The sequence below is a fragment of the Pantherophis guttatus genome, chromosome 2 (assembly GCF_059756535.1).
Source record: "Pantherophis guttatus breed Tessera chromosome 2, ASM5975653v1, whole genome shotgun sequence".
Taxonomy (NCBI): domain Eukaryota; kingdom Metazoa; phylum Chordata; class Lepidosauria; order Squamata; family Colubridae; genus Pantherophis; species Pantherophis guttatus.
The window spans coordinates 112,929,110-112,950,794 of NC_142064.1; the positions used below are offsets into that span (position 1 = coordinate 112,929,110).

General features: G+C 41.7%; 1 protein-coding gene across 6 annotated transcripts in view; it reads right to left on the reverse strand.

The window, feature by feature from the left end:
* Positions 1-21,401, reverse strand: part of ELAVL3 (ELAV like RNA binding protein 3) — an 81,777-nt gene extending 60,376 nt beyond the window's left edge. For 5 of the 6 annotated variants that reach the window (XM_034434529.3, XM_034434535.3, XM_034434534.3 and 2 more), the window contains exon 1: positions 21,310-21,401. In XM_034434529.3, coding sequence (XP_034290420.1) covers positions 21,310-21,318 — 9 coding nt within the window. In that variant the 5' untranslated portion in view covers positions 21,319-21,401. Of the gene's footprint in view, positions 1-20,499; positions 20,540-21,309 lie in introns of those variants that run through there. The other variant, XM_034434536.2, reaches the window with a different exon arrangement.
* Positions 21,402-21,685: the final 284 nt, after the last annotated feature.

Consider the following 21,685-nt stretch of genomic DNA (forward strand, 5'->3'; position numbering starts at 1 on the left):
ATTTTGTTGGTGTCTGAATTATATTAAAAGGTACCTTTCATAAAAATAAAAAGACTTGTTCTTTTAAAAAATGCATCTAATATTCAGTGACTTCCAAGACCTATGAACTCTTAAGCTTAATTGAATGTGTCATGCATAACATCAGGGATCAACCAAAGGCTGTGGGTTTAAGTATAGGATTGCACTACTCCAAACACCCAGGGAGTGAGATTAGAAATGGGAGATGGAGGGTTAAAAACTGTCTTCCAGTACCACATTTGGAGATTTCTAGATAACCCTTTTCCTACACTATGTGCTCAAGCTGAAGATTGAAGTACCTTCCAAACCTGCAATTGCTGCAAGATTCCTTTTCCAGGATAGCTGGAGCTCAGGAAAAAAAAATAGCTGCAAGATTTTGTTGTCAGCTAGTCCCAACCTGGGTAATTTTATACCACCTTCCCCAATCTGACACTTTCTAGGAATGCTGAGATTGTAGAGCCCGCAGTACTTAGTCATCATGTCTGATAGCAGAGTGTTGATAATACGTTGTCAATTAAGTACACAAAGGCAATACCATAAGTCCCCCCCCCTTCAGATCAATAACACTTCAGCTGGGGAACATGGTCAACAGGTGTCTTACTGAGAGGCCCTTTAGGCATTTTGATGCCTTCACTAATTTAACTTCTCGTCACATTCTAGCATGATCAATGAATGGACCCCAGAAGGTTATACTGTTAAACAGAAGGGGTGTACACATAGGTTCTCTCTTGGTTCTCATTGAGTTTTTGGAGATCTAAATTGAGGACTTCCTAGTTCACTCATTTAGCCACAACATAACATTACTCTCATCAGAATCTGAAATTGGAACTGCAGTACTGGAAATCCATTGCGCTGCCAATTTCTGAAAGACAAAAGAGAAGGCCCACAAGATCTTTCCAACTGTGTATGAAAATCCTTGTAATAGAGACAGTAGTTGGATTTCCAGAAGGACGCCCTTGGAAATGCAAGTCTCCAAACATTCTGTTCCAATAATAAATAATAAATGATAATACCGTGTTTTCCCAAAAAGAAGACCCAACCAGAAAGTAAGCCCTAGCATGATTTTTCAGGATGCTTGTAAGCTCCACCTCAAAAATAAGCCCCAGTTAAGACTGTCAGCCAGACAGACGCATTTAGCACAGTATTTCCCAAAAAATAAGCCCTAACCAGAAAATAAGCCCTAATGCGTCTTTTGGAGCAAAAATTAATATAAGACCCGGTCTTATTTTGGGGAAAACATGGTAGAATAATAATAATGATATGAATATATTATAAAATGAACAACTGGAGCACCACTTGAACACCATCGGCATTGACAAATTCACCACCAGTCAATTGCAAAAGGTGGCTTTACTCAGAAAAGCTTACATCCTACGGATGATATCTCTAATACCGTCAAAGATCTACATTATACTAAGCAAGTGTTGCAGAACAGCCATGACTGTCTTCTGCTATGGCAAAAATAGTCACTTTATCCACCCTTGTTCTGGATCACAAGAATTTGTGCTTCATCCAGCTTGTTCACTGTGTATATCAGCTCTGCCATCCTCAGAAGGCTCTGAAAAACCAAGGTCACATGCCTGCAAGGGAGAGAGTGCAGAAGCTTAGGCACTGTATTCTCTCTTCCTCCTGCTGTGTCATGCACAGACAGATGTACCCAGCCACTTGCTAAATGTGACTCTGGCATGTGCCCTACTTGTTCAGTCACTGAAAAAAGAAAGGAAAAGAACAGATTTATCATATTTCATCTTTATCAGCCTGAATTTGAGATTATTGATAATATTCTCCATTGGTTGTGGCAGTAGAACCCATCTTATGTCATTTTAGAAAGGGAAGAAATCCAGTTTCAAGCAGTCACCTGCATATCCTCCCCTACTCCATACAAGCAACGGTTGGACAGCATTCTCCTTCCAGGAAAGCAGAAAGATGCCCTACAGCCCAAACATCAATATTCCCTGCCTTGCCAATCCTTTTGCAAAACTCCAGAAAACTTGAATGTGATTTCACCTCTGGAGCAGAAATAAGAATATAATAAATAACAAATATAATATTTTGTGAGACGTAAAATATAAAGGTTTAACATGCACAAAACTACAGAGCGCCAGCCATCATTCTAATGTCACCTTCATTTCCTTCCCTCTGCCCAAATGGAGACAAGTACGACACGCTAAACAATGCCTGCCTAGCCAACCCTTCGGGACAATGAAGCATTGAGTGCCCAGGCGACAGCAGGCCCAAGGACTGCCAGCCACCGAAAGTTGCTATTCTTACATGCATCTGACACGCCCACGCCAACAATGACACACACAGCTTCCTCCTCTTCAGAAGGGGCAACTGCAGAGGGGGCAGCGGGGAGGAGGAGGAGAAGGAAATGTGCACTTTTTCAGATCCTGGAGGACTGTGCCATAAGGCTAGACTGGGAAGGAATACAAGGTTTTCTTTCTTATTGTGTTTATGTATTATATATTTATTGACTCTTATTTCTATAGCCACCCTACCTAACGCACGGCTCAGGTGTACATACATGATCAATAACAATGAATCAGTAAAAACCACATAATAAAACAAAATAGAAATAGCAATAGCACTTAGGCTTACATACCACTCCATAGTGCTTTACAGCACTCTCTGGACGGTTTACAATGTCAATATATTGCCCCAACAATCTGGCTCCTCATTTTGCTGATCTCGGAAGGATGGAAGGCTGAGTCAATCTTGAGCTCCGTCATGATTGAACTCCAGATTGTGAGCAGAGTTTGCCTGCAATACTGCTCTGTGCCACCAGGGAAAACATAATAAACAGGAAATAAATAGAAAAACATAATAAACAAGCACTTGAGTGCTGGAAGGAAATTTGCCCAGTAGGTCATATCACTCCCAGTCCCAATGCCTAAGAGGATAGGGGAGGTGGAATGAGTCTTCAATGCCTTCTAAAAGACACGCATGAGTTAGGCTAATTGAATCTCAGGTGGATACTGTCACAAAGAGGTCAAACAGCAATAGGAACAGGAAACAGCTTCCTGAATCCTGCTCAACTGACACTGACTAAGTAACAGGACCCAAATGCCAATGACGTCAAATCTTGCTGGTCAGACAGATGGGATAGGAGATAGACAGTCTCACAAGTATCCGACCCCTGCACCATTTATAGATAAAAATCACCACCCTGAATTATACTTAAAAGCACAATGGTCAGTAATGCTGCTGCCAGAGCAGAGGTGTTACTTGAATATACTAATGTGCAGGCACAAGCAGCTGTGCTGCTTTGTAAAATTAACCATTTTATAATGTAGCATAAAGCACATTCATAAAAATCTGTGATTCCTCATGCATGATATAGCTACAATAAATAATAGTGTAATACCTAAGACTCCTAAGGACAACCAAACTCTGGATATCCAGATGGTACAATCTTCAAAGTGACTTAAATGTTTTGATGTTCCCATTTTGCCCTATACCACATCCCCTATTTCACTCATCTCTTACTCCCAACTAAACAAATAAACACATCTTTTGCAGAGCACCAAACATTCTAAACCACTTGTGGCTTCCCAGTGGTCTTCAAAGGCAGATCCATGTAGATTGTATTGCAGTAATCCAAACAGGATGTGACCAAAGCATGAGTGACCATGAGCAAGGTTTCCTGCCTCAGGAAAGTGCACATTTGGTGTTCCAAATGAATCTATGCAAAGCCTCCCACCATGCTAATACCTGGTTCTTGAGCAGGAGCCATGAGTCTAGGAAGATTCCCAAATGGTGCATTCAACTCAGTCTGGGGAATGCGACCCCACCCAGAGATGAAATACCATTTGGAAGGGTGGGGACAAAAACCCAGAGCCATTCCATCTTGCCACGGTTATGTTGGTTGATTCCTCCCCATCCACACCTTCCAGCCAACATTGTCCAGCTAGGTAGGTGGAGATAAATTATTGGATATCATCAGTATACTGTGCTAGTGATACCACACCCCATACCTACAGATGACCTCTCCCAGCGATTTCATATAGATGTTGAAAAGGAGAAGCGGAAGGTTTGAGCTCCTGCGGCACTCCACATGACAGGAGCTTCAGGCTCAATCTCTCCCCTTCCACCAACACCAACTGGAGCCAGCCATGGAAGAAAGAGGAGAACCATCCTAACACAGCACTTCCCATTCCCAACCCCTCAAGCTGGTCCAGAAGGATACCATATTTAATGGTGCAGAGAAGAGAAACATAGATCTGATGATAAACGGTCTGGAGGCTAGATCATATGATGAACGGTTAAGGGAACTAGGTATGTCTACCATATCTGTGGCTGCCCCAGCTCTCTGGAACCAGTTACCTCCTGAGGTCCGGACCATCCCCACCTTCCGAAAAGACCTGGCTTTTCCGGCAGGCCTGGGACCGTTGATCTCGCTCTTGTGATCTGGCGAGATCCAGCCATGAATGGCGTGAATGAGTTTTTAATGTTTTTAATGTTTTTAATTTTTAAATGTTTTTTTTATAATGAATTTTTAAAAATGTATTGTGAGCTGCCCTGAGTCTTTGGAGAGGGGCGGCATATAAATTGAATTAATTAAATTATTTAAATTAAATTAAATTAAATTAAATTAAATTAAATTAAATTAAATTAAATTAAATTAAATTAAATTAAATTAAATTAAATTAAATTAAATAATTAAATTAAATTAAATTAAATTAATCAAAGAGAAGGACTAGGGGAGACATGTCTTCCAGTACTGAATGCCCAGGCAACACTTATTCTCCAAAACCCATGAGGGCAGGACAAGAAGCAATGAGTGGAAACTTCTTAAAGATTTGATCCAACTTAGAACTACTATAAGGACAGATTTTCTGACAGTGAGAGCAATTAAATGTGGAACAGTTTGCTTTCTGAAATTGTGGGTGTTCATCGCTGAAGATATTTTTAAAAAATCAGCCATTTGTCTAGGAAAGTATAAGGTCTCATGCCTTGAACTGAAGATTGGACTAGAAACCTCCAAACTCCCTTCCGGTCCTATGATTCTATGATAGTATTAAAAACTGCTGAGAGATCCAGGAGGGCGAAAATGATTGCATCAATAACAATCCCTTCCCCAGGCCTCCAAAGCTCACCAACAAATGCAAGTAATGCTGTTTCAGTGCTATGTCATAGTCTGAACCCAGACTGAAAAAGGTCCAGATAATCTGCTTCTGGACTCTTTTCAATCACCATCTCAGCAATCTTCCATAAAACCAACTACCCTCTCAACAACCTTCCCTAAAAGGTACTGCTGGGTCCAAGGATGGCTCTTGAGAAGGGAGAATACCCTTGCCTCCTTCAGAGCGGGCAGCACCTCCCCTCCCACAAAGGGCATTAATTACTATTGGACCCCAACCATATGCTATCTCCCAGGAGATCTTAACTAACAAGAAGGGGCATGGGTCCAGAGCAGAGATGGCTGAGCTCACAGCCCAAAGGACCTTGTCCACTTCCTCAACAGCAACTACCCGGAACTCCTCCCAGATAACAAGGCTCAGACATGTCACTTCCAACAGATCTGCCCAGAAAGAATCCAACTGAACGCGGTATTCCAAATGTGGTCTTACTAGTACATTATAAAGTACATTATATGTATTACTTCACAAGATCTTGAGACTATCCCTCTGTTGATGCAGTTGAATTGACTTTTTTGGCAGCTGCCGCATACTGCTGGTTTATACTTAAGTAGTTGTCCACTAGGACATCTAGATCCCTTTCACAGTTACTGCTGTTGAGCCAGGTACTACCTATATCTGTGCATTTGATCTTTCTTGGATAAGTTTAAGACCTTACTTTTCTCACCACTGAATTGCATTTTATTCAGCAGGGCCCAGTGTTCAAGATCCTTCTGAATTTTGAACCTATCTTCTAAAGCGTTGCATATTCCTCCGATTGGTTTTGTCGGAAAATTTACTGAGGTCCCTTTCTATCACCTCATCTAAATCTTTGATGAAGATTTTAAAGAGTACTGGGCCTAAGACAGAACCTTGAGGTACCCCACTGCATGGTTCCCTCCATGTAGATATAGTTCCACTGAAGACTTTAAATGTCTCTTATGTCACTTAATGCTCTAAGTCTCCCTTATGTTTTCTTCATCTCTCTGAGCCACTCAGTAAATCATGGGGCTCTATCAGGTTTCACAAAGCGAATCAGCCCATGGCCCTTGTCACTATCTCCTTGTCCAAGTTGTGACAAAAGCCTCTGCTGAATCTTGTAACTGAGTATCAGGAAAAGCCACAAGCTCCCCCTGAAATTGCAGTGGATCCATGGTCAGATAAGAAAAATGAAGCATTAATCTTCCATCCGTAATATCCATGAGCACAGGTTTTTCCAAAATCAATTCCCTAGAAGAGTTTTGTCTTGTGTGGAAAGAGGCATTGTGTGTGTGTGTGTGTGTGTGTGTGTGTGTGTGTGTGTGTGTGCGTAATCTGTAATGCCTCTTTTCAAACAAGACAAAACTCTGCTAGGGAATTTATTGATAGATAGATAGATAGATAGATAGATAGATAGATAGATAGATAGATAGATAGAAAAATTATCCCTGCATTTGTACACATAGAGGAGACTTTGACATCTCTTAAATATTGCGTTTTGTGCATTTTTCTGAGTGTTTGGGGAGGGGGAATCTGATATAGTCTCAAAAAGAACTACCTATTCTACTTTTCTAACCAAAAAAGCATGTTCTAGTTCTTTTGACCTTGTAAGAAAATCCCAGTCTTTCTTTTCTAGTCTGACTAAATAGAAGAGTTTTAAAACTTCAGGAACTTTTGATTGACATTAACTATTTTAATCCAGTCTTTAGAAAAGAAAACCTGCAGAAATCTGATGGTTCTATTCCAAAAACCTTTGAAATAGAAATTTTCTGATATGGGGTAGACAATGTTCCATGGAAAAATAAAGCACTGGACACTTTTCTGTTCCAAATCCCTGGTCACACCACTGTCATTTACACACTTACAGTAACAGTGACATACATGGATCATTGCAAAAACTTTCTTTACAGAATTCATTTGTGTTACGTAGTTCTGGGGCAAAATTCAGCTTTTTACTGCAGAAAGATTTCTAGTTTTGATTCAATCAAGATTCCACCCAACATACCCTGTGTCTTATTGCAAGCCCTAAAGAAGCGACTTTTAAAATGAACATACTTCACAGCTCCATTCCTGGGATCTTGTGATTATGTGAAAACTCTCACCTTATTTTTAAAAGAACATCCTACATTTCTCACCCTTTGTTTTTAGAGAGGAAAATCTCAAATGTGATTGCTCTTCTGTCACCACAGCCCCACCATCTCTACCAATGCAAAGTGCAGGAGGGGAAGATAGGATTTGATAATAGCACGGAGTTAGAAAGCTGCTGCAGGTCACACCATGAATACCTGAGATTTGCCATACACTTGGGAGTCACACTAGACATTTTGGAGACCAAAAGAAGCAAGGATAGAAAAGGAAATGATCTTCTCATAGTTAGAATCAGAGCCAGTTCCACAACATACAGGTAGTCCACGACTTAAGACCACAATTGAGCCCAAGGTTTCTGTTGCTGAGCAAGACAAATTTATATATATTTTAATTGTTTTTTAATATTTGTTTTTCATGTTTTTTAATTCTGGCTGTACACCGCCCTGAGTCCTCAGGGAGAAGGGCGGTATATAAATTTAAAAATAAATAAATAAATAAATTGTTACATGAATTTTCCTCCATTTTATGACCTTTCTTGTCACAGTTGTTAAGTGAATCGCTGCAATTGTTAATTTAATAACATCTTTGTTAAGTGGCTTCCCCATTGACTTTAGTTGTCAGAAGGCCACAAAAGGGGATCACATACCCCCAGGACATTGCAACCATCATAAATACGAGTCAGTTGCCAAGCATCCAAATTTTGATCACATGACCATGGGGATGTGCAATGGTCATAAGTGTGAAAAAATTGTCATAAGTCACTCTTTTCTGTGCTGTTGTAACTTCGGATGGTCATTAAATGAACTGTTGCAAGTTGAGGACTACCTGTATTTCTCTGAAGCACCTGAACTGTGAAATGTTACTTGAAGTTGTATCATCAAACTTACATTATCCTGTTTCAATGGATGCAGCTGCCAATAAACTAGTATCCCTTTAAAATCTTCCAAGCTCTTCTTGTCTCCCTCAGGTATTGCCCTTGACCCAAATCTAAGCTGTAGAAGGGGCTAACTATTCTGATTGATCCTATCATTAATAGGTCCAGATACAGCTAATCATTAAACCAATGGGAGGGGACAGGGGATTGGACTAGATGACCTACAAGGTCCCTTCCAACTCTGTTAATCTGTAATCTATAAGATTGACCTTTGAAAAACTCATCACCTAACTAAACAGGAGGGCTCCAAGAAAGAAACTGAATCACAGCTTTGGAAATGACAAACTGAGCATAAGGTTTATCATGCAGGGATGACAATCAAGGTTACATACAGTCCTTGACTTATTCTCATACAGCTCTTAATCAAATTTCAAAAATTCCCTAGAAAGACAACTTTCAGGTCTCCCTCCAGCAAGAGTTATTTGCCTGGGTGAAAGTTGCCTGGGTCCCAGGCAGTGGTGAAATTCAGCTGGATCTATCTGGTTCATACGATCCGGTAGTGCCAGCGGCGGGAGGCTCCGCCCACCTGCCCGGACGTCATCATGTCCCTTTTTTGACCCTCTGAGCATGCACAGAAGGCCCTGCGCATGTGTAGAGGAGGCGCGAGTGAGCGCTCACATTTGCGAACAGGTAGCAAAGGTAGGTGAATTTCACCCCTGGTCCCAGGATACCCATCTACCATTTGCATGAGACCAAAAACATATCCCTGGGATAAGTTACCTTTCACAAACTTTCAAACATATTTTTCCAGGAGGAATCCATCCATAACTTCCAAGCACTGATACTCCTGAATTCTTTTTAAATAAAAAGAAATTGGGGTATATTGCTGCCTTCATTTCCAATTTGCTGAACCCGGTACTACAGAAGTAAATTTCCATTTCATCTTCTCAATATGAATTTCTCTGTATTAACTAGAAAGATTCTGTAACTCTATTTGCCTAAGTGTAATTATGCAATTGGGAATCCAGATCCTGTGATCCACAATTTATAGGGAAGTGTTGCTCACCAGTTCTTATTTAATGAATCCACAGTAAAAAGTACTATGCATGCATTTTTCTTTAGAGCACTGAAAGTCGAACTATCTCTTCAGATTGCCCTCTTTTCCCCCAAGACATTAGGGGGAAATTAGCCACTTCTCTCCTGTTTGTTCTGCAAAATATCGACAAACTATCCACTACATTGTGTCCGAATGTCCATCAAGAGCTTACAACGGCCCAATGTCTGATTTTTTTGAACATAGACTACCCTGTCCTTGAACGGCTAGGTGGACTGGACATTAACATTTGAACTACTATAAGTCCATGTATTTGCCATACGCTAAATAAATAAATAAACCAATGCAAGGTTTCTTCTGATAGATCAAATAGCAATGAAGAAAAGAGTAAGAGGGAGCAACTCTTGAGCCTGGCTTACAAAGAATGTGCAAAGAGTTTTGTGTCTTAGAAAGCTCAGAGGTATCTTGGAGGACTCTTGGCTGGACATTGGTCTTTGTTCCTCAAACAAGCAAACAACACTCTGAAAGGATAATTGCCAGACTCTTTCAGTCCCAGACCAAATCAGTCAAGAAAGCTCCCTGGGAAGCTTGGAATCCCTCCAAGATTTTCTATCATCTTTGGGTCTGATCTGTGACAATAAAATCATTCATCCTCTTGCCTCAATTGCAAGCATCCAATTCACCATCAAAGCGTCTTTTTTGAGAGGACAGATAGCGATTTTATAATCTCATTGCCACATTCCTTTTAAAAAGGAAAGAAAAATATATCCCTTGTAAATGGCTTTGATCATAATAAGCAATGTTTATGCTACGTCTACTTCTCCATTAAAAATGCCTTTCTTTTCAAAACAAAGAAAGCATGGCTTCTACCATTCTTCCCAACCCCTTAATAAAGCACTGCTCTGGGTCAGGTGACTAAGAAGGGACTTAGAACGAAGGAGTCAGCAATCTTCAGAGTTGCTGCCTTTCCCATAGGAGTATTTGTTTCTGGATTTGTTTTCTTTACAGACCCTATGTATTTATGTATTTATTTTATTATTCCAATTTATACAGCTGCCCATTTCATAGGCAGTTCACAGCTAGAGTCTCCCTGTCCTCAAACTCAAGTTTCCTTTGCCAACTTATGCCACCAGACCAAATCTGATCCTGCATTTTTTTTGTTTTTGGAGAATAATTAATATAATTAATCAGCCTTTCTAGGCTGATAGAAGAGATGCTACTCCATCACCTGCATTCTCACACAATAGCACTTTTGAAATTATCATTTGTTCTTGTAAAAAGCAGAAAACAGATGCAGTGATTTCATTATTAGAGTTTGAAGCACAATATTCTAGTGAGAAAAGGAGAGAAAACTGTGGTTTTCACGTGTTCATCAGATCTAGCAGTCCAGCCTGTTACTACTTGGAAAGATAACTTGTATCCCTGAAATGTAGTCTCAAATCTCCCTGAAATGTAGACTCTCTGTCAAGAGTCATACAACGTCAATCCAAAACCTCAAACCTATACCCAAGGCATATTATGTACAGTAATTTGTCTAATATGATCCCACAACTCTAGTAAAAATGGCTCATCAATTACATTTCAAGCATAAATTAGTTTGGTGTACTTTATGAACTCTGTCTGCTTGTACTTTAGTCTGAGTTTGAATCTTCAATCACAGAGGACTGAATGTTTCATACTACTGCAAACCATGAGGACTTCATCATGTTCTTCCCATGTAAAGACAATGCTCCATCCAGTGGTGGGTTACCCACGGTTCGCACCAGTTCTATAGAACCAGTAGTAAAACTGGTGGGAGGCCCCGCCCACTGACCCTAACGTCATGAAAATGTTTCTGCGCATGCACAAAAGAGCGCGCACGTGGCCCTGTTGCGAACTGGTAGTAAAGGTAAGTAGAACCCATCCCTGGCTCCATCTCTAACTCAAGCTTCTTCTTTCATTATTTTTTCTTTCCAGACACACACAAACTCTAGTAAAGAAAAAAAGCTGCACAATGCCTTTTAAGTGGAAATTGAGCATTCTCCAATTATCTCTTCAAGGCCAATTTCTAGATTTAACTGCTACCCCAAGGGCTCTTATTTGGGTACAAACCCACTGAATGAAATGATGCATTTTTGAGTAGATGTGCATTAGGCCTACATTATCAATATTGAAGACAGAAGCACTACAATACTCCCCAGTATGTGCTAACTGAATGCTAATACACATGAGAGTGCCAACCAGGATCTGTTTAACACTTTAGGGTATAAAAGACATCACATTAGTACACAGTACACAGTAGTATGTGCATATACATTTTCTCTAAATTACAGCGTTATATAAAAGAAATGAAAGTAGCAGCACAGAGATATACTTTCAATATCCCTGCCTCTCTCACATCCATGTGTACACATAGAGATATAACCTTGAAATAAAGAAAAAAAATCCTAAAATATCAAACTCATTTTATAAAGGACATGACTTCTCATATAGGAAGACTTTCATGAAATTTCTTGAGAAGCAATGTTTCAAATGATACATGCTGGTTTGAAATCAAACCACATTAAATGTGTATGATTAAAGCTTACACTCATTATTACCTTATGTGCTCCCTTAATGTATGTAGGGGACTTGCATTATGAAATTATAATGTGATGGTAGACCTTGAAATTTGACCATCAATAGGAAGAAGGATGTGCTAGCATTTCAGCAGCTGGACAGAGGACTTTTTAAAGGAACTGCATCACAGATTTAGTTAGCAATTTCTACTAAGCCAAACCTTATTATTTCAAAATCTATTTTCAGAAGGCTTGCAATCTTTTCAGTAATCCTGCTATTAAGTGATAAAATGAATTGACTGAAAGCCAATGCATTTTAAAGGACTAATTGGACAATGCATTTTAAAAAATATTTCCACAGGGTTCAATGTTTGCTGGGTTATCCTGCAGCTCACATTCCTTCTGTCTACCTTTTTGGTAAGCTTAATGCATGTGCCAATTCCCTGAGAACTTTGGGGAAAGAGCAGTATAAAAATGCAAACAGAATCTGCCAGGAAAAAAAATGCAATGATGTCTCCAAATGAAGGCACCCCCCCCCTACACACACACACACACACACACACACAAACACACACACGTGCTGAGTGCAGAATTGACACTTCATCTTGGCACCTGCAATGCTTGTGTGTCAATGTAGACATGGTTATGGTGCTATAAAGCTCCTTTTAAGAATGGGGAAGACAAGCTGCTGAGTCATTTCAATTTGTCCAGAAGAGCTTTGCAACTATTATATAACAAAGAGCACTCATTCCCTTCCTCCTATTGCTGGAAATAGAACTTCAAGTCATGGCTCCCAGGCCTTTTTTCTCTGGCTCTGCCGGTGGAGGAACTCACTTTTTTTCTTACATCTCAAGATGGAAATCCTGCAGTTTCATTACCAGAGGAGGCTACATGGAAAAGGCATTTGTTCTGTCTGTTCAAAGTGATATAATAGCTAGTGGGAGAGAGAAAATAAAGAGAGAGATTGGAAAGCAAGGAAAGGAAGGACATTCATTCTCCTCATCCAGGTGACCTTCTGGTAAGCTGAGGGAGGCAATGAAATAATATATAAGTTTGGGGACCTTGCAGATAAGAATGGTTTCTCTTTTGCAAAAGCAGCAGCTAGCACTGAATATTGCATGCGCAGTATGAAATTGAGCACCCAAGGAGACTGGTAGCCCTTGTTGTGCTATGCTCTGGTCCCATCTGCCCTTCTGCACTTGAAGAGTGCGCCTTTAGTAAGTGAAAATGGAAAAGATGTGCCAGGAACAACAATAATTTATTAAGCTTGTATGCCACCCAACTTCCAATGATTCTGGGCAGCTCACAACAATTAAACATAGAAATTATAATAAAATCAGTAAAAGATGGCAAATGCAGCCAACCAGATGGAATGAATAAGGGGCTTCTCTTTTTCTCACCAAAGGCCTCACTGTTCTAAAACACAGCAGAGTGGGAGCCATCCATATCTCAGAAGGGGGAATCTCATTCCAGGAGGCAAGCGCTGCTACAGAGAAAGCATGCTTCCTGGGTCTTGATAGATAATACTGTTTAATCAAAGGAGCCCAGAGCATGCCAACCATGACTGAATCAGCTAGAGAGATATTATGAGAGACAGACAAAGATGCCCTGCTTCATGGTAGAGATGGCTTCCAGAATTTGGCACTTTTCTGTATGGCTGATGGTTGAGGGTTGGGTCGCTGCAAAAATACAAAGCAATGGCCATGTGAATACATATAACCACAGGATAGCAATCAAAGTCAGAGATTCCTTGGATTTGAGTGTAAGGGTTGTATCTCTGGCACCAATTGCAGGGGCAGCAGCATGGTTTCTTAAGTCTAATTCTGTCAATTATTAGATTCTTAGATCTAATTCAGAGCTTCAAGACTCACTGACAGCAAAATAAGCCATATGCCTAAAAGTAGACGGTTTGCATATCAATTTTAGAAAGTCGCTAAAAGCAAAAGAGTGAAAAAAAAGTTATTTAAGCATGAGGTTGTAGCTTCCTCAGCTTTTGCAATTGCAGTAGAAATCCTAACTTTGTTTAAAATTGTGTTCTAGCTCCTTTTATTGCAAATATAATCATAAAGTGTTACAGTTTTGTGTTACTTTAAAGTTTAATCAGCTTATTGTGGCACTAGCTTTCATGGATCAATACAGTACACCTTCCATTTGAATTATACAATCCTTTATCATTCTGACCAAAATGGATCTTGTCTGATACAAGAAAGCATATGCCTCACTCAGTCTATTAATATTTAAAGTTACCACAAGATTTTGTTGTTTTTTTCAGCTTATGATTCAACATTGTCACTTGCAATTACATAGGCAGGATCAAGTAAAATAAACTTCAGGAATCCAAAGGACTGAGCAAGTGGCCTGCAGTGACTACATGCATCACAATTCTCTAGGTTTCATTGCTTCAGTCCTCCAGAAATGTATCAAAAGACACTGATTCCAAACATCAAAGCCCTAGATACAGATTTAAAATAAGATAGGCTGACTTGATCAACATAATTTGTTGCATTCAAAGAAGTTGGATTTCTTTAGATATTACAGAATTTGAATATTCCAGTCAGGGAGAAGTGGATGATCTACAAATATAGAAAATAAGGAGAGAAGCACCAAGTAATGTTGATATAAATTTGATTCTTCCCCCCACTTTTCCTATCTTCAATTTTTAAAATGTTTTTCTTTACTATGCTACTTCTTGCTCTCTTTCTGCCCTTTGTACTTTGCATACCCCAAATTGGAATGCATGTATACAATGTAAACACTCGTGACTGAAAACTAAGGTCAACCTGTGGCCCCAGAACTAAACATTCCTCTTCCCCTACTTTTAAAAACCTTTATAAGCAAGCAATTCAGATATTTGGCCAGAGGAAAAGAGGGTGGCAGAAAGGAAAAGATCAATAAAGGAAAATATTTGTAGCTCAGGGCTGAAATGAGTGGTCCTTGGTGCTCTCTGAACGTGGTGGTTTCCTTTCAGAGATTACATTACCCAAATAGGAAAGGAAATATCATCAATGCCCGCAAGGACCCCTTACAAAGAGAAAGAAGATATTTGAGTGTGATCTTGCCCACAGCAAGTTCTAGCCCACCACCACCAGCAGGCAGCTTTGAGTAAAGGGAATGTCTATCCTGTGCCTACAATCCTCCTTCTTTGCCCCTATAGACAGCCCCTGTGGACAGAATGCTCTTATTAAACCTTCATTTCATTTCCAGTTACTCAATATATGAAGTCTGGATACACCACATTAAGCAGCAAGCAAGAGAGCACCACAGAGTCCCAGGAACAACAGACCAATCCAGGAGAGCAATTAAAATGCCAGAAGAAGCAAGAGCATTACAGGCTGCCATTAAAGCAAAAAAGTGGAGCTCAGCAAGTTTAAGAGATTATAAAGCAATATGCTGGCAAAGACTGAATACAGCAAAATGTAGTCCTTCATACTAAAATGCTTTAGAATGCCACGCAATTGGAAAGCTTCCTAGTTCAGAACAGAAATCATTATAGGTAATGATCCTTTGCATAGAAAGGATATTAGAAATGAAGCATTACCCTTCAGTAAAATAAGCCAAGTCCCCCATATTGCTATAGAAATTATGGGTCTGATGTCTTTGGAAGAACTAAAGGAGAGTCAGGATAGCTGTTCTATGGGTTTGTTTTCATCCCAAGATATACAACTAGGCAAAAAACATCCTTGGCACAGCCTCTAAACCTCTCCAAAAATTACTACCAACTATAATTTTAACATATCACAAAGGAAATAATATTACATACATAGGAAATAATCACACATGAATGAATGTAATATGAATGTAATATGAATGTAAATAACATTTAGTTTAGAATCTCTCCTCCTTTTATAAATGTAGTTTCAACTATGCCACTTACAAATAAATATTACAATTCAGTTTAAAAAAATGTCTGCATCTTTCCTTTTGTTGTAGACCAGTGTATATTAGACCCTATTATACAACCTACTGGCTTCCTTGCAGCCATAGTCTAAGATCTGGAATAACAAGCAATCATCAAAAACTGCTGCTGCCAAGATTCATCATCTGTGCAATCAATCACCCCCAAATCATCCACCAAAACTCATTCTTCTAAATAAGGGATGCACAATCTTTTTGTAGCCAGTTGCTGCACTTATTATTTTGGAGAAAACAGAGAAAACATGTCATACCTGTGGATAGGACTTAGGTTTTCTTTCTTTTTTAATAGTGACATGTTTGTTTAAGGCTTAGATTACAGTTTTCATCTGCTTCTCTGATGACAGCAAAAAACTGGGCCATCACTGTTTTCAGCAATTGCAGCCAGAAGGGTTCCAAAGGAACTGCAGGCTGCTCATCCTCCCCTAAAAGGTCAGCTGGAAAGAATGTGAAAGATGTACAATCACACCATGGAGCAACAAAAGACAGCTAGAAAGCCTTAGCAAGAACTAAGAAGACTAGTCCCAAGTCATGTCATTGATTTTCTATAAATTTAGTTTCTATTTCCAAGGGGTAATGCTCCCTTCTCAATGACAGTTTTCTCTAACATCTTCAAAATTTCCAACTAGATTAAAGAAAGTGTAGAGTTAAGGGTTACCTTTTCTCCAATGTAATGTATCCACTGCTCTGACTAGATATTTCTGAATGGATGAGGAAAACCACCGAAACTATACAATTTATGAGTTGCAAATCAGCACATCAATTCAAAATAAATTGCTCCATTTGTTACAGTATAGATGCTAAAAGCTGTAACTGACCGGGTACAGGAATGATTTGAAATGAGGAAATATCTATTTAGGGTGGGAAAGCTTCTCAGAAGACTTATGAAGTACAATCAATAGGCAGAAATATATGTCCATAAGAAACCAATGGTGAAAAACAGCATACGCTTTAATGGGGAAAACTCAAAAATGCACAACTATCATTCTAAATTAAGTGTACTAGAAGCAGAGCTGATCATAATGTGCCTCAAGGAGCATTCTTCAGTTTTAACTGTGAGACAGCCAAATGAATCTTGGAGCTGACCTCAACAAATACCATGTGGTTCTGTTGGGTCTTTTCTGCTCCCCAGAGGCCACCCCACCTCCCAAGGGAATATGTCAGAAGCCAGAGACTGACTTATACCAGAACAAGTAAAAACAATCATTTTTGCCCAGCACTTTTCAGAATGCTAAGAGAGAGGCCAAAGTACTCATGGAATTCACAATGCAGTCCTATGCCTAGGCACTTTCACTTGTCCTGTTAGCTTAACTGCATTTTCAACTAAGGACTTCCAAGGATTGAAGTCGTTTCACCTTGGTCACAATAAGCACAATCTCCCCCTCCCCCGCCCCATGCAGCACTGTTTGTTATTTTACTTGCAGGATTATCATTCATTCATTATTTTGTACAAGTATCTGCACTCAAGGTTTCCTACAGAATGCTGCTCACTGACCTGGGGGCAGGGTTGTGTAAACATGTACTTCGGAGGTTTTTTTGGAAAGCATTATTTCCTTTATTAAATTTATATACCATCCATCATGCTATCCAAAGATATGAGAAACACCAGGAGGAGGTGGAATATGATGAGAATCTAAGCGATAAGTTTTCCAAATAGCAGAGAGTATGGAAACTTTCTGCTCCTTCAGTTTTTTTGTAAAGCCAGATAGTGCAGCAGGGGAAAAAATAAGGGGAGAAGAATTCAGCAGCTGGCACTGAAGTCACAACCATTTTTAATGAACTATTTTGAATGAAGTTTTCAATTTGAACAAAAATTGGGAGACCGAGTAATGCTCTGGATGCTCAAATGAAGGGGGTTGCCATTAGTTTTGAAGACTAAGAATCTTTTGAGAATGTCCTCTTTAAAAAAGATTCAAGGTATTGCACCAGAAAAAGAAATCAGACTCTTTAAGCAATAGAAATCACACCCCTTTAAGCCCTTGTTGATAGCCGCATTTTTAGCAATACTAATGATCATTTTTTGGTTCTCTTTAGATCATTCTAGGGGAAAAAGCAGCATGCTGCTAGAAATTAGATGAGTAAGAATAGCATTCTTCCCCACAGGGAGAGGCTCTGGCCTCAGCCACACCTATTGGTAAAGCCTGACAGCTGTTTGATCCCACCCACCCCAAGCTGTGCATATTAACTAATGGGACCCAGGAGTCCTACTTCCTTTTGTCTCGAAGAATATATAGAACCCCAAAGGTCCAATTTCCTGTTACCAAGCTCATTTTAAAGCTGAGGCCTAAGCTTGTAACTTCCCGCTCAAACCCAGTAAAGATATCCTTCCTGTAACTAATGCACACACACCCTAGAAGCTAAAAGAGGACACTGTTGAACCCAGTATTTTTGACCAGAAGATCCTAGTGGCCTCCTGTGTCAGCTCAGCTGCCTACCAAAAACATTTTCACCTCATTTTCATGCTCCTGTTTCTCATCCTGAATGATGCAAAACTTGTCTGACAGTAAAATTAAGTAAAATTAAGTGGTATTTACCAAAAACTTTGGTTTGGTGAGATATGGGAAGATAGATGTAGAAGGGGAAAAAAACCTAGAATTAAAGGGACCGATTGAAAAAAAATATAACTGGGAGAAGGGAAACAGAAAGACACACTAACCTTCATTCCCATTCAAAGAATCATGTATTAAAAGGTGACTGGTAATACCTTTTCAAACGTACAAGTTATATTAAATAGGCATAAGCTTTTGTGAGCTGCTGCTCTCTTCAGTAGATCAAATGGAGTCAAAAAACTGATGCTTTTCAATAAAATTTGTTAGCCCTGAATAGGTGCTGCCAGTTTCCTCCTGTTTTTTGGCTGCTATAGATTAACATGGCTTTCTTCCCACAAAATGTATTGGGGTCCATTTAAAACATTTAAATGCTGTTCAGTATGGATGACCCATTCTCTGTCATCCATGTTTCTTATCACAGCACTACCAAGCTCAGGGAGTAAAACCTGTCAGCTCAGTTTCATTCAACCACATAACAAAGCCACTGTTAGAATCCAAACAGAATTATTTTGTTTGGATGGACTATATATTGCCTCTGTCCAGAGTTCAAATTCAACCCAACCTCATTTTGCAACCTTTTTGCAAAATGGAAAGCAACTCTCCCAGCTTGTTAGGAGGATCAGCCCACAACTGTAAGGATGTCTAGATTAAATTTCAGGTAAGTAATTTTATTGCTGTTACAATGGTAAAGAAAGATACAGCATCTTATAGACTAAACTGAATGTTATTCTGTAATTTTTCTACCTCAAGTGTTATCTGTGACCTGCACAATTTCATCTGAATTTTAACTTATCTGAAATGGTTTAGGGTCTCCTGCTTGAGCAGAGGGCTGGACTAGATGACCTCCAAGATCCCTTCCAGCTCTATTCTGATTGATCTAACATAAATCCAAGCAGTTCAACAGGGCCATTTCAAGTCACACGTTAGTGATTCTATCAGCCCCATTTTGGAAGAAAATAGCCTTCTTCTCTTTACCTGTGTTGATGCAGCATCACTCAGTCATTGTTTCTCACCCCTTTACAACTTAATGGAGGGTGGTAAAAGAGAAAAATCTGGGTTTTCCTTGCCAATGAGAGAGGTGGGGACCTACAATAATGAATGGAATAGCCTACCTGCCCCCTTCTGCTAAATCAAAGCAACTGTACAGCAAAGGCACTCCCCCCCCACGTTGCCTGCAAAAGCCCCACAGTCCTCCCCGCTCCAGCACACACCCCATCCTTCTGCTTATAACCTGAAGAATCCAGTTTCCTCTCCATCTCTGGTTTACCAGCTCTCTGCTGCATTGCTGACCCTCTGGCTTTTCTCTCTACTTCCCTCTCCCAGCACAAGGCAGGCAGCTCTTTCAGAAAAGGGAACCCACATCCACGTTAGACCCCACCACCAGACCCCCCCCTTTCTCAGGAAGCCCTATTTCCAAAGGGTGGGGTATACAATGCGGCAAGGAAGGGGGGGGGGAAAACACCCAGAACAATTGCGACAAGGTCAATGTGGCTTTGTGTTAAAAGGGTCTGTTTCTCTTGCCTCAAGGATTTCTAGAAAGTGTTCATCTTGCCTCTTGCAAAGGGAGAAAATTGGTCATTTTGCATCCACCCAGTCTGCCAGGCTTCCCTCTTGCACCCCCAAAGCCATTCAGATCTTGCCACCTGCCCTCCGTGGCTCCCAACATCACAACACAACGCACCGGGTTTTTCTCCATCTCAGATCTACACATTTCTTCCTTCCCATCCCTTCTTTCACCTTTCCACCCCCTCCTCCCGCCTCATTCCTCCTCTTCACAGCCAGGGGATGAGCATTTGCAATAGTATAGTGCAAGCCGAATGGGCGCGGAGGAGGCACTTCGACCTCTCCCCTAGGCTGCTGCCAGCTCCTATTGTTCAGTTGCAATGCTCCTGTCGGCAGACTCTCTCTAGCTTGTGGGGTGGGGCTGACGAAATGGGACCATCTACGCTAAGCAGAAACGGCGGGGGAGGGGGGGCTTCGCAAAGGAAAAGGGCTGGCATTTGCAAGTACACCGCGACATGCAACGCGTCGGGAGGGAGCACCGCGTCCTTCTCCACTCTTGTCTCTTCTACGGAGGGTAGGGGCGGCGGCAGCGTAGAGATGCAGGTTCTAGACCGAGGCACGTTGCAACGGGATCGATTCTGGCAGCCTCTTTCCCCATTCCCTGTATCTCAACTCCAAGTCTCTTTCCCGTCCCGCCCCCGCTCCAATGCGCCGAAGGTGTCGGCCGTTAGCTGCGCCTTGACGCCTGAAGATGCGCGTCGGTGACTGAGACTGGAAAAGGCCCCCCTCCAGCCCCCACTTCCGCGGGCAGCCGCCTCTCTATCCAGGCAAGCCGAGGCGCTCCGATCCCGCAGAGAAAGCGCCTCACCTGCAGGATCCCGACGGGCGCAAGGCACAAGCGGTTGCCCGCCGGGGATGTGCGGACAGCCCAAGGCGAAGAAGGTGCACAAAATGACCCTTCGAAGCTCTGCGGAAATGCGCAGCCGGCTGGGGCAAGGTCTCCTTGGGCACCCCTCCCAAAGAGACCCTCCCCCAAAGATCTCGGCTGTCTTTCTCCCCCTCCCCCTGAAAACACGCAGAGACAGGAGGAGAGACACACCCTAGTCCGAATTTCACGCCGCCTGATTAGGCGTCAATGGGGGCTTGGTGCTCGCGGCGGGGGTGGGGGGAGAGATGTCCTTTCTCTTTCCTTCCGGAGTGACCTCGACCACGATGGGTGGAGAAGTGAATGGATGATTATTTTATCCGCATAACCATTCATCCTTCCCCACCCCCCAGCACGGAAAGAAAAGCCTGCAACTAGCCGACCCCGTCGCGTCGCCTTAGAATGGAAGCGATCGTTCCGGCTTGCGTTCACACGCCATCAGTTCCACCAGGATCCGCGCTCGCCCTTCCCAACCCACCCGACGCAGCCCGACTCAGGTGTGGGTGTGAATTCCCCAAGCACATCTGCGCCTTTCATCGCGGGTAGGGGATCACGGGGGGGGGATTTATGCTGTACCTCTCAAAGCCCACCTCGCCTAAAGACAGGGAGGGGATGCGAATCTGCTCGCCCTTTCCGCCACCCCCAAGATCTCGCTTTCCCTCGTCCTTCCAGGCCAAAGAGCCCCATCGTGGGGTGGGACCCCAATCGAAACCGAAGGCTTATACAGGAATGACGGAAACGCGAAATACCTACAGTGACCATGCTGGGGGAGCGCCGGGGTCCAGCCGGGCAGCGGCGGCTCCTCGGAGGACGTGGACTGCCGTACAATCGGGCTTCTTCGTCCTCCCCGGGTGGGGCGGGTCGGAACGGATTGGTCCCGCGTGCGGGAGGGGTCGCTCTGCCTTCCCGATCGATGGTGATCTGGACCCCCCCAGCTGCAGTGGCGCATACAAAAGGGGGGTCCGCCCGTGCGGAGGGGAAGAAAGAGAATAAAAATGGTTGCGCGGTAACGGAAAGAAACCCGCTCTTGACCAAACCAATTCCCTTCTTGGGGTGAAGGGAGGGAGGGAGGGAAGGGAGGAGAGGAATGAAGGGAGGAAGGAATGAAGGAAGGAACCGAAGCTAAAGG